This window comes from Sciurus carolinensis, chromosome 5 (assembly GCF_902686445.1).
Source record: "Sciurus carolinensis chromosome 5, mSciCar1.2, whole genome shotgun sequence".
Lineage (NCBI taxonomy): Eukaryota > Metazoa > Chordata > Mammalia > Rodentia > Sciuridae > Sciurus > Sciurus carolinensis.
In genome coordinates, this window is record NC_062217.1 from 145,963,256 (window position 1) to 145,975,571 (window position 12,316).

The 12,316-nt window shown below is 48.5% G+C and overlaps 1 protein-coding gene across 1 annotated transcript in view; it reads right to left on the bottom strand.

The window, feature by feature from the left end:
* Positions 1-12,316, bottom strand: part of Slit1 (slit guidance ligand 1) — a 153,676-nt gene that overhangs the window by 7,187 nt on the left and 134,173 nt on the right. Inside the window, exons 27-32 of the mRNA XM_047552921.1 lie at positions 10,679-10,803; positions 10,279-10,376; positions 6,950-7,089; positions 6,726-6,819; positions 4,365-4,502; positions 417-654 (exon numbers count right to left, since the gene is read on the bottom strand). Of these exons, the coding sequence (XP_047408877.1) occupies positions 417-654; positions 4,365-4,502; positions 6,726-6,819; positions 6,950-7,089; positions 10,279-10,376; positions 10,679-10,803 (833 nt within the window). The remainder of the gene's footprint in view (positions 1-416; positions 655-4,364; positions 4,503-6,725; positions 6,820-6,949; positions 7,090-10,278; positions 10,377-10,678; positions 10,804-12,316) is intronic.

A 12,316-nucleotide genomic window follows, 5' to 3' on the forward strand; every position in this document is an offset into this window, starting at 1 on the left:
CATAATCTGAGATGAAACTGAAGATATAAAAAGGGCAACTTGGGGATGTTTGGTTAAAGACCTAAGCCCAGCGCTCTGGCCACCTTCGGGCCACACGGAGCAAGCCTGTGTGCAGCAATGGAGGTAGAAGCTGAGGAGGTTGAGATAGAAGATGGCAGGGGAAGGATCCTGGCAAGCTCGGTTTTCTGAATCCAGTCACCCCGGGGACAGCCTCACCTTGCCCGATGTGTGGCTTAGTTACCTTCCCAACTGTCCAAACCAGCTCAAGCTGAGTCCCTGACAATCCAGGAGGAGTTTTGACTGACACATGTTCCTTCTAGTTCCCCTGGACAGGGATGCAGTCTGATGCTGTGACCTGAGGCCATGGTCCCCTGCTCCCTGACTCCCTCCTGGGAACTGGCGCCCTGGGTACCCACCTGTAGTGTGATATTGGCCCGTGGCCAGTTCTGCAGGTCAGTGAACTGCAGGTAGGTGTCCCGGTCCACAAAGTTGACACTGAGCAACTTCTCACACTCAGGGCCACCGAAACCTGGGAGGCACTGGCACACAGGCCGACTGCCCTGCTCCACACAGTTGGCCCCATTCTGGCACTCGGTCCCCTCACAGGGGCTCCTGGGGGCAGGTGGGTGTGGGGGGATCTCACAGAGCTGTCCGCTGAGAGGAAAGGACACAGGTCAGAGAAGGCAGAGCCACAGGAAGAAGAGTCCTGGAGAAGAACTCACTAAACATCTTGGGAAAACAGACCCTTAAAGTGACAGATGTTCTTAGTGAACACTTCTTTTTTTTCCCTGAGAGGACTAAGAGTGGAAGTGTACTGCGGACAAGTGTGGTCAGTTGGCCCCTGGTCCAACAGCATTGGCATTACCTGTCCGAAATGGAACACCTCCTGATCTGCTTTTTAACAAGATCTCAGGTGGTTCATGTGTACATTAAAGACTGAGAAGCACTCGCTGCTGGTGTCAGTAACTCTGGGAGTAAAGAAAATAACAGGAAACTGCCCAGGCCTAGGTAGTTTCATTGGCAAATCCCACAAAACTTTTAAAGAAAATTAATATAAATTCTTCACAGACTCTTAAAAAAAAAAAAATAGAAAACAACTAACTCATTCTTTGAGATTACCATTACCCTGATACCAAAGTCAAAGACCTCACAACAAAAATCACAGACTGATTCCTCTTATAAACATGGGCACAAAGATCCTTAACAAAATATTAAGAACAGGGAGGTAGCTGAATGATACAACACTTGCCTAGCATGTGTGAATCTCTGACTTCAATCCCCAGCCCTGGACATGTGCACGTGCGCGCGCATGCGCGCGCGCGCGCACACACACACACACACACACACACACACACACACACCAAATCCAGCACAAAAAGCATTATATACCATGACCATTTGGGATGTACCCAAGGAATTCAAGGTCATTTTAACATCTGAAAATCAATACAAAACATATCCATAGGAAAAAAAAATCACATCCATGCAGGCAAACAGTATGCAAATTTCAACATACCTTCATGACTATACCTTCATGACTAAAAAAACTTGACAAATTATGAAGTCAATTCCATCAACCAAATGAAGGGCACCCACAAAAAACACATGACAAGCAACATATTTAATAATGAAAGACTGAATGCTCATCCCTCAAAACAAGGATATCCACTCTCACAACCTCTATGCAATATTGTACTGGTGGGGGGTCTATCCAGAGCAGTTAGACAAGAGAATGAAATAAAATGCATCTAGATTTTGGAAAAGAAGAAATAAAACTATCACTACTTTCACATGACATGATCCTGTATAAGAAAATCCTAAAGAATTCACTAAAATGCTCTCAGAAACTAATTAAAGAATTCAGCAACATTACAGAATACAGTTGATTCACACAAATCAAAGGAAAAATGAAATTAAGCAATCCATTTCATTTACCTTTACATCAAACAGAATAAAATGCTGGGAAACAAGTTTTAAGAATAAATGCAAAATTTATACTTTGATAATTACAAACAATTATTAAAAGAAATAATGAATGTTTAAATAAATGGAAAGGCATCCCCTGTTAATAGATCAGAAGACTTTAACTGCGGTTAAAATGGCAATATTCCTGAAATTGACCAATATGATCCCTTATCAAAATCTTGATTGATTTCTTTGCAGAAATTGACAGGCTGATCCTAGAATTCATATGGAAATTCAAGGAATCTAAAATTGAGGCAATCTCCAGAAATAATGAAGTAGGAGGACTTACGCTTCCCAATTTCAAAATGTATTGCAAAATTACAGTAATCAAAGCAGTGTGAGGTTGGCAAACCATATAGGTCAATGGAATAAAACCTGGAATCTAGAAATACTCTCACACTTATGGTCAATTGTTTTTTAACAAAAACAAAAACAAAACAAAACAAAACAAAAAAAACAGATAAATGGGAGGGAAAAATAGTTTTTTCAACAAATAATGCTGGGACAACTGGATATATAAAAATTAACTATAAAAATGTGTTTAACTTTTAAAAATAAGAGCTAAAAGTATAAAACTCTTAGAAGACCACATAGAAATAAATCTTCATGACCTTGAATTAGGCAGCAGATATAACACCAAACATACAAACAAAAAAATGTAAAAAATTCATAAATTAGAAATCATCATTTAAATCTTGTGCATCAAAGAATATTATCAAGAAAAGACAATCCACAGAATGGAAGAAAATACTTGCAAATCACATATCTGATAAGAGAATTGCCTACAATATACAAAGAGCCCTTACACTCAATGATAAAAAGACACCTCAATTAAAAAAACAGGCAAAGGACTTGAATGGACACTTCTCCAGAGAAGATATTAAAAATGCCAATAAGCACATACAAAGATGCTCAACTTCATTAGCCTTTAAGAATATGGAAATCATTTGAGGCAGGAGGATCGTGAGTTCAAAGCCAGCCTCAGCTATGGTGAGGTGCTACACAACTCAGTGAGATCCTGTCTCTAAATAAAATATAAAAAATAGGGCTGGGGGGCTGGGGAGATAGCTCAGCTGGTAGAGTGCTTGCCTTGCAAGCACAAGGCCCTGAGTTCGATCCCCAGTACCACAAAAAAAAAAAAAAAAAAAAAAATAGGGCTGGGGATGTGGCTCAGTGGTTGAGTGCCCCTGAGTTCAATCCCCAGTAACCCTCCAAAAAATAATGTGGAAATCAAAACCGCAAATAGATACCACTCCCTACTCACTAGGATGGCTAGAAACCAAAAGACAGAGGAGTTATGGAGGGTGTAGAGGAATTAGAATCCTAATACACTGAGGGGGGCGAGGGGGTATACAGTGGTGCCGCCATTGGAAACCAGTTTGGCAGTTCCTCAAATAGTTCAACATAAGTAGTTAAACATAGAGTGACCACATGATGCAGCAAATGACCTCCTAGGGATATACCCAAGACAACTGAAAATATATGTCCACACAAAACTCTGTTCATCGCATCAGTATTCATAATAGCCAAATAGTTGAAACAACCTAAATGTCTATAAACTGATGAATGGATAAACAAATTGTGGTATATCCACACAATGGACTATTATTCAGGAATGAAGTGTTGATACCTACCACAACATGAACGAACTTTGAAAAAACGCTAAGAGAAAGAAGCAGACAAAAAGGACAACAAATTGTATGATTCCATTATATGAAATGTCCAGAATATGTAAATCCACAGATCCAGCTATTAGTAGATTAGAAATTGCTGGAGGTTGGGCTGGATGTGACAGATGACGGGTAAGGGGTTTCTTTCTGGAATAAGAAATATGTTCTAAATTGATTATGATACGGATGAACAATTCTGGGAATATTTGAAATGCCACTGAATTTTACACTTCCAATCGAATGGTATATGAGTTATATCTTGATAAAGGTGATTTTAACAAATGACATAAGGAGCTGAGGTGGAGCTCAGTGGTAGAGGCATGTTTAGCATGAGTGAGGCCCTGGAATTCAACACCAGCACCATGAAGGTAACACAGAAGACAAGCAGAGGGTAGGAGGACAGCAGCCAGAAGGCAGCCCCTCCAACTTCCCAGAAGAACCCACAGGAGAAGGCACATGACCTTTATGGCAGGACATGGCTTCCACAGTTCAGCCTGGCAAGTAAGTGATGAGCACTGCCCAGTAATCTGCACCTGCCTCCCACCCCGCCACCAAACAGGTTAGGGACCCTCTGCCTGGGTTCTGAGCCATACATGACTTTCCCTGGCTGCAGAGCTGGGATTGGCAGAACCATGGTTAAAACTCCAGGATTCGTCTACCAGTCTCTTGAGTCAGCCAGCCCCACCTGACAGCTGGAGCCGCAGCTCAGGTGCATCCTGGGTGGCTCACCTGTAGCCCTTGGCACAGAGGCAGGCATAGCTGTTGACTTCGTCCACGCACTGGGCCCCATTCTGGCAGCGGTGATCCCTGCAGTCATCCTGATTCTCGCTGCAATTGTCACCGGTGTAACCTGGGGCACATTCACACCTGGGGGTGGGGAGCGTCAGTCACAGGTCAGCCCAGGTGGCCAGGGCCCATACTGCCTACTCATGTGACAGAGGACCTCAAGTTCCTGTAGAACAGTGGAGACCTCCAGGCGGTCCAACAGAGCCCTGGGTGTAAAGGGGGCCCGGCCCATCCTGAGAGTCTTTCCTAGTGTGAGAAGAGAGTTCATGTGGACGTGGGGAAACCTGGGCTGGGAGGGTGGGTACCCAGCAGCAGGAGGAGATGGGAATTTTGTCCCAGAGAATCTGCCTCCACCATGAGCACATCCCAGGCCAACCCTCAGCCCTCTCCCAAACTGCCCTGCTGCTCAGCTGCTCCCTCCATGTTCTCCCACAACCCCTAGCACATGGCCCTGCAGCACTTGGTTCAGACATCCCTCTTCCCCAGGCTCTCCGACTCTGCCAGGCCCATCCTTTAGCAGGGCATGTGCCTGCCCCTCGATGGAAGCTGTGTCCCCAGGCCAGCCCCTAGCTTCTTAGCTCTCATCACATCACTGTTTACCCCCAAATCCATCTTGGCCAACCATTTGCCTATCAAATAAAGGTTACACGCTTCCACCTCTTTTCCAGTAATGGCCTTGCAAGGCATTCCCTATCCTGCAGGCTATCTCTCCCTCCCACCAAGCCCACACCTGTGAGATACATCTGTTGATTCTGGAACACCCTCTGCTCTTTCCCTGCATGATCCAGCCAGGCCAATACTTCACCTCTAGTGAACACTCCAACCCTCACTGAGCAATCCCTTCTCTGAACTTCTCTGAAGTCCAAACTCCACTGCCCAACCACACAAGTAGCAGATCAGTGTCCTTGCCTGGATTCTTTTACTCATTCCTGAACTCAGTGTTTTTCAGACTCTGAGAAATATCTTTCAGCCCACTGCCTACACACATATACACACACACACAATCAGTTTGGTGCCACAGTATTTATTCTTACCCTATAAAATGGTACATTGCTTTCTGATATTTCGTTTTGTTTTTTAATGTTAACTTTGACCCACCCAGTTGATCACCATCTACTTGAGTTAGGTCTTGAGTTGCAATCTGAAAAAATGTTACAGTAGCTGCACCACCACCCATTCCATCCATCCATTCATCCATCCATCCGTCCATCCACCCCCCACCCAGTGACTGTATATTGAATACTTGCTGGCTTCCAGGCTTAGTGCTGAGTGTCTGCCATTCCATCTTGCCACCAGGACAGGAAGTTGAGAGATATGCACCCTGTGCTGCAGCCTGGGCCCAGGACCAAGCATGGTGCTCATTTTCTGTGGCATGAAGGATGATGCCAGCAATTCCAAACAGGGTTAGTTGCCTATTTGAAATCCTCTGAAATGCAGCATCTCTGAAGAGGGCACATGCGAACCAATGTGCCACTCCTCCCTGGTCTGCCCTGCCACTCCAGGAGTGCAGCATCTGTCCATCATTTGGATGGAGGCTCTGATGCAGCCCATTGATAGTATATCCAGGGCTCAATAATCTTCTGACACTAACTTCCTGCCCGTGGATATTGGGCAGCTCTGGCTAGATAGCAGGCTCCCTAGGGGATTTCACCCAACAATGACAATAATATAGGCCAGCAACTCCATACCCAAACCTCCAGAGGCTGAACAGGCTTTGGAATTCAGAACTTCTTGGCATTGGTAAGGTCATACATTACATAAAACTGTGCACTATAAGCCAAAAAGGCCACTTGTTGGCAGCAAAATCTATACATATCCACACTCCATGGGATGAGCAACAAGTGTAAATGACCTCATATCAGCCTAGCTCAGCCCTTCTTAACTAGTATGTTCAGGTGGGAGCAGATTGTGCTATCAGAAGAACTTTTTGGTTTTTAGAGCTTTGTGGATTTTGTAACTGGGGATAAGAAACTGTGGATCTGGAATGAACAACCCTGGATGGAGAACTTGGGACACAGAGGAAAGTGCTTTCCATGCACTTTCTCACCTAATCATTATGACCACCCCAGGAGGAAGCTGCTGCCACACAGTTTACCATCTGAAACAGTGCAGTCAACTGATCATTCAGGTTGGTGCTGCAGACAGGTGTCTCTGGCCAGAGTGGTACCCATAACCACCCTCTGCACTGAATCTCAGCAGCCCTGCAGAGCTGAGACCACACTCTCTGACATGTGAGAACAGGAGGGATGGGAAGAAGGCAGAGCCCGACTGGAATCCCTCGCCCTGGCAATGGGCACCACTGACCTGGGCCCATCTGGGGTGCCCACACACTGGGCCTTGTGCTGACATGGGTTCAGATCCGGAGAGCAGAAGTCCACCAGCTGCTCACAGGCCCTTCCTGGGGGAATAAGGAGTGAGAGGCAGGAGAGAAGCCAGGCCCGGCAGAACCTCCTGCAGACACTGGGGAGACCCCAGCCCTTCCACCCACAGCATGGGGCTCAGGCGTGCACATGGCCCGCCATGCTTACCCGTGTACTGCAGGGGGCACTGGCAGGTGTAGTTGCCTACACCATCCACACAGACACCCCCATTGGCACAGGCATGCTCCACACAGTCATCTGTGTTCACCTCACAGGTTGGTCCTTCGAAGCCGAAGGGACAGGAGCACCTGTGGGGAACAGGGGAGGAGGGAGAGGCAGCCTTCCTGGGCACAGACGGAAACCTGTGGCCCCAGTCAGGATCATCATTCCATAGATGGAGGTTTCTACTCTGGGCCAGGCCCTTGGCAGGGGCTGTCAAGGTTATAGGTGAATAAACAGGCGTGACCCTCACAGCACCCAATCGCAGTCTAGTGGAGGAGATGGGTGACCCCAGCAGAGGCGTGAGTATATGGTGGTAGACCTGCTTGAAACCAGGGTGTGGGCAGAGGGGGCAGAGGACACTTAACTCCTCTTTGGTGGAGTTGATCAGGGCAGGTTTCCTGGAGGAAGGGACAAATTGAAATAATCAAGGACCCAGATGGGAAGAGCTGGAAGCGGAGGGAAGGCAATGGGGATATAGGAGTATTCAAAAACCTGACTTCCCAAGCACAGTCCTCTGGGAAGTTCAGGGGCACTGTGTGGAGCACAGACTTCAGGGAGAACAGGGCTGAGGGAGCAGAAGCTGGGTTGTGGAGGGTACTAGAGATCAGTGCTCTTCAAACCAGGGTGTACCTTTCCCTGAGGCACCTGAGGTTCTCCAAGAGGCATGAGGATTCAGAGAGAGAAATTGACACCCTGCTCTTCAAATGTCCACATGGGTTCCTCCCTACACTGCTCTGTCCAGGACTCCAAAAGGTGCCCTGAACCATCCCAAGTGCAAGGTGAGATGTACCCTTAGGCACCAAGTAAAATAACAATGGAGACACTGACGTGGAGAAAGCAGAACAAAGGCCTTTGTAAGTCAAGAGGTTTCAGGTTCTGCTTGCTGCAAATGATGGGAGACCTCAGCTGATTGAGCATTAAAAACACCTTTGGTGACAGATCACTCTGGAGGGTTTGGTACATCAACTGGGAAGAGTTTGAAAGAACTGAGTGACATGTATAATAAAACTCCTCCTATCCTGTTGGTGTATTTATGTGAACAAACTTTCCCAGCATTACATCTGTAAAAATGAAATCAACAACCAGGGCCGTTGAGCCCTCTCCCACTCTGTCCCATTGGACGTGTGAACCAATTCAGAGAAGAAAAGAACACCAGAAAAGCACCCTCTCCATTCTCTTGAGTTTCCTTATGGGACACAGCCTAATAATATTTACTTTTTTTTTTTTTTTTTTTTTTGCGGTGCTGGGGTTCAAACCCAGAGCCTTGTGCTTGTGAGGCAAGCACTCTACCAGCTGAGCTATATCCCCAGCCCTATTTATTTATTTTTATGAGGTGCTAAGGATCCAACCCAGTATCTCACATGTGGTAGGCAAGTGCTCTATGGCTGAGTCACAACCCCAGATGGAAACATCTATTTTGATGTATAAAACTACCAGTCAAATTTTATAATATGGTTTTGTTGTTTTAAATGGTTGTATGTTATTGTTTATTGTAATGATAACTCAATGCAAAAGTAACTAATCAGACTTATGTTGACAAGAAATACTAGAAAGAAGACTTTAAATGTTAACACTTACACCAATATTGGTGGCAGAGAAGCCAGAAGATGCTCCAGAAAAGACTGTGAGGCATAAAATCCTATTACACTGTACGGAGAACGAGGGGGGAGCACAGTGGAAACACTCACTCCAGGAGAAGAAAGAGGAAGGGAAGCGTCGCCCGATGGGGAGAAGCTTATTCAGGGCATTTAAAAATGGTGGCAAATGTCTTTTCCCATGCCACTGGAGGATGAGGAAAGAGTGACAAAGTGATTGTTTCATCTTTAAATATTAATAATATTTACAATATCTAAGACCTTATCTACACTGCAAAGAAAAACTAAACTTTATTTTAATGAAAAATGTTAGCTGTCAATCTAAGGGAGGTGGTATAATTTTACATTTTTGTCTGGGGACAGGGGCAAGGTACAGCCCTCAGAAGACCACAGCTGCAGGGTCTGTTCTAGAGTTTAATTTTAATGGCGTGTGGGGGGTGGCGGGGGCGGGCATGTTAAGCAGGGATGACAGGGTCACTTTGCATTGCAAAAAGCCCCCTCTGGCGGGAGCTAAGGATAGGGCCGCGGGAGTGGGCAGGGGTCGGGTGAGCCTCGGGTCGCCGGGTGTCTCAAGGAGACACCCCCTTCTACCTGGAGGGCCCACCCAGGCGTCCCGGGTTGCAGGGCTGCTGCAGGGCGTCTCCGCGGAGGAGTCTGAGGAGCCGTGAGGGGAGCTCTGCTGGGGCTGCGGCCCAGGCTGCAAGCTGGGGGAGGGCGCCGCCAATTCCAAGGACGCGTTTCCAAGGCGACGCCGGGAGAGGCCACTTAGAGTTTCGAGTTTTACGTCTGGTAATTTGGGTTTGCTGAGGCAGGTTTGGCCATTTCTGCCGGTAGATCCAACATCATTTTCTCAAGAGCCAATTTGTTCAGCGGCCGGTTTATTTTCAAGGAACTAAACACTGTGTGCTCCTCAGAAAAGCTCTGGGAGAGTGGGGGGGCAAGGAGGCGGAGCAGATAGGTGGGAGGGGCTTAGGTGATGACGTCAGCACTGGCCTGACCTCAGAGATGAAGATCTTGGGGTTGGCCTCTGTACTCTATAGTGGGAAATGAGCGCTCACAGTGCGGCCAAAGGGTTGTTCCCTCTCCGCGGTAGTCAAGGTGAGTCACGAAATCTGGGGAGGACCCCAGAGGGAATGACGGGGACTTGGCACCACTTCTGGGTAGCCCTCACTCACCCAATGGCAGCCTCTGCTGTCCCTGGGGATGCAGAGGGGCAGCAGGACAAGAGGAACTGTTTAACACCAGCCTTCAGGCAAGTGGCACAACCAGCAGACTGTTCTGCTTAGAGCAGAGGTTTTGGGGTTAATGGGGACTTATAGACGCTTAGATGCCCCCAGTCTGCTCTTGGCACTGCCTCTCAGTGTCCTGGAAAGACCCTTCAGCACCCAGGACTTTGTTAGAGCAGAAAGTGGGCTGTAGCAGGAAGGGGCAGAGCAGGCCTAGGCCCCAGCTCTCCCTGTGAGCATTTCCTTTGTGACTGGCTGTCCCCTGGGCTCTCTGCTTTTATCTCATGGGGTGAAATTCACTGCTGTGACATGCAGCATTGTCTGCTCCCCCTGAGCCTCCTGGAACACAGGGAGACCTGGGCGGTCCCCTTGGAGAAGGAGTACACCAAGGTATGGGTGCTGGGCCCATCAGCACATCCCCTCCACGCAAGCTCCTACCCCCCAGGCCACTCACGTGAAGCCACCATCCTGGCCTTCCTGGGTGTGGCAGGTCCCCCCATTTCCACAAGGGCTGCTGGAACAGTTATCCAGGGATACCTCACAGTTTCGGCCCTGGGGGGAAAGGTCAGTGACAGGGACTCCAGGGAGACCTGGGTATTCGTGTGTTGAGTAGAGACGGCCAGCCCCTCAGTGATCACCCTCCCTGCCCCAGGAGCTCCTTATCATTCTTTCCTTCACCCATCCATTCATTCATCCATCCACACATTAGATCACTGATGACAGTTTCACTCAAGTGCCTGCTCAGAGCCAGGCACTGCTCTGGGCACTGGGGACAGCCTGGAAAACAGGACAGACCTGACCTTGCCTGGCTGTGTCCTACAGCATGTGTCCTCCCAGCCTCAGCCTCCACTCACCTTATATCCGCCAGGGCAGGCACACTTGTACACCTCCAGGGGATCATTGTGGCAGGTGCCCTGGTTTTGGCATGGACTGGACAAGCAGGGATCACACTTGGCTTGGACAGCCAGAGTGGGGGGACCTGTGGTGACAGGATATAAACAGAGAGAGGGGAAGTAGCAGCACAGGGCCAGGCCCAGACTCCCTAAGCCCTGAGAAGCCCAGCCTTGCTGAATGGTGGGACATCTTCTCCCCAGGGAGGCCCTTGCCCCTCACTGTTTCCTCGGGATCATGCCTGCCCCTCGCACCACCCACTTTTCCAGCCTCTGGACTCTCCTCTGTAACGTGGGTCAATGCTGGCCCCTGCCTCACGGGGTTGGAAGACTACCTGAGTGAATCCACAGAGTGCTTCCTGTCACCTCCCTGACTACATCAAGCCCATCTCCAGCGCCTTTAGGACTCACTAGCTACAGAAGCAGGTAGAGAAGCCAGGGACTGTGCTACCTGGTGTCACCTATGAGGGGCATTAGGACCTCGAGGGATTAAACAGGAAAACCAGGCCAGTTAACTCAGGCTTGTCCATAGGCTTCTTCTGGCATGTTGGTTCTGCCAAAGAGCCAGGAGCACAAACAGAAAAACCCTTTTCAGTAAGCTGCGGGGACACCAGGGGGACTTTCACAGCACAGGTGGGGTTCGTTTTCTGACCTGGGTGCTGGCTACCTGGGGAGGTAAGTGAGTGAAGATACAGTGGGCTCTTCCTCATGATCTGTGTATGTTTCTGTATGCAGGTTGTATTTCAATAAAAAGTTACCAAAAAAAAAAAAAAAGTGCCAACCCCACCCCATTCAATAAATAGCAAGTACACATAGTGTAAATTGGCTGGCTCCCAAGAGCCATGCCACAGAGCTGGCCCCTCTGAACTGTTGCTGCTGTGACAGAATCCTACACCCAGGGTGGCCCGTGGCCGCCTCATTAACCTATAGCTGTCAGTTTCATTTCCATCTGTGGCCTCTGAACTTGCAGAGAGCAAGGGCCGTGCCCCAAAACCCCTGGGGCTCTCCTCCAGTGGCCCCCTACACATAAAGCTAGGTCTGGAGCAGCCGCCCAGCCACCTGTCTATTCCGGGTAGGGCCTCTGGGGCTCGGCCGAGGGCCAGTCAGTCAATCAATCCCTGAGCAAGTATTTACAGGGGCGCGAGGTGACCAGCCTCAGAGCCAAGCTGAAGGAGCCGCCAGTCACGCTCAGGCTGTTTTCTGCAAATGTCAAGAGAGCCGCAGCTGGTCCACTGGCTCCACCAGGGACTGTGAAGGATTTAAGCTAATTGGCAGCGCAATTTCTAGCAGAGAGGGCTGAGTGCTTGCACTGCGCAGGCTGGGCGCTTCCAGAAACACTGCTGCTATTTTTATCTTTCTTATATAAACACTGGGAGGATTAAAGCCCTGGTGGCCTGAGATTTTTCTGCCTGGCTTTTTTTGTTCATTGTATATCAGGGCTGGAAGGTAGCCATCCTAACAAGCAGTAGGTGCCTCTTTCCTGTCACCTGAACCCCCACCCAGAGGTTACCACAAGGACACAAAGAGTGTCTGGAAGGCCCTCCCCAGGCTGTGGTCTCTGGCACCAGGAGGTGGGGTTGTAACTAGCATCCACCACCCTTC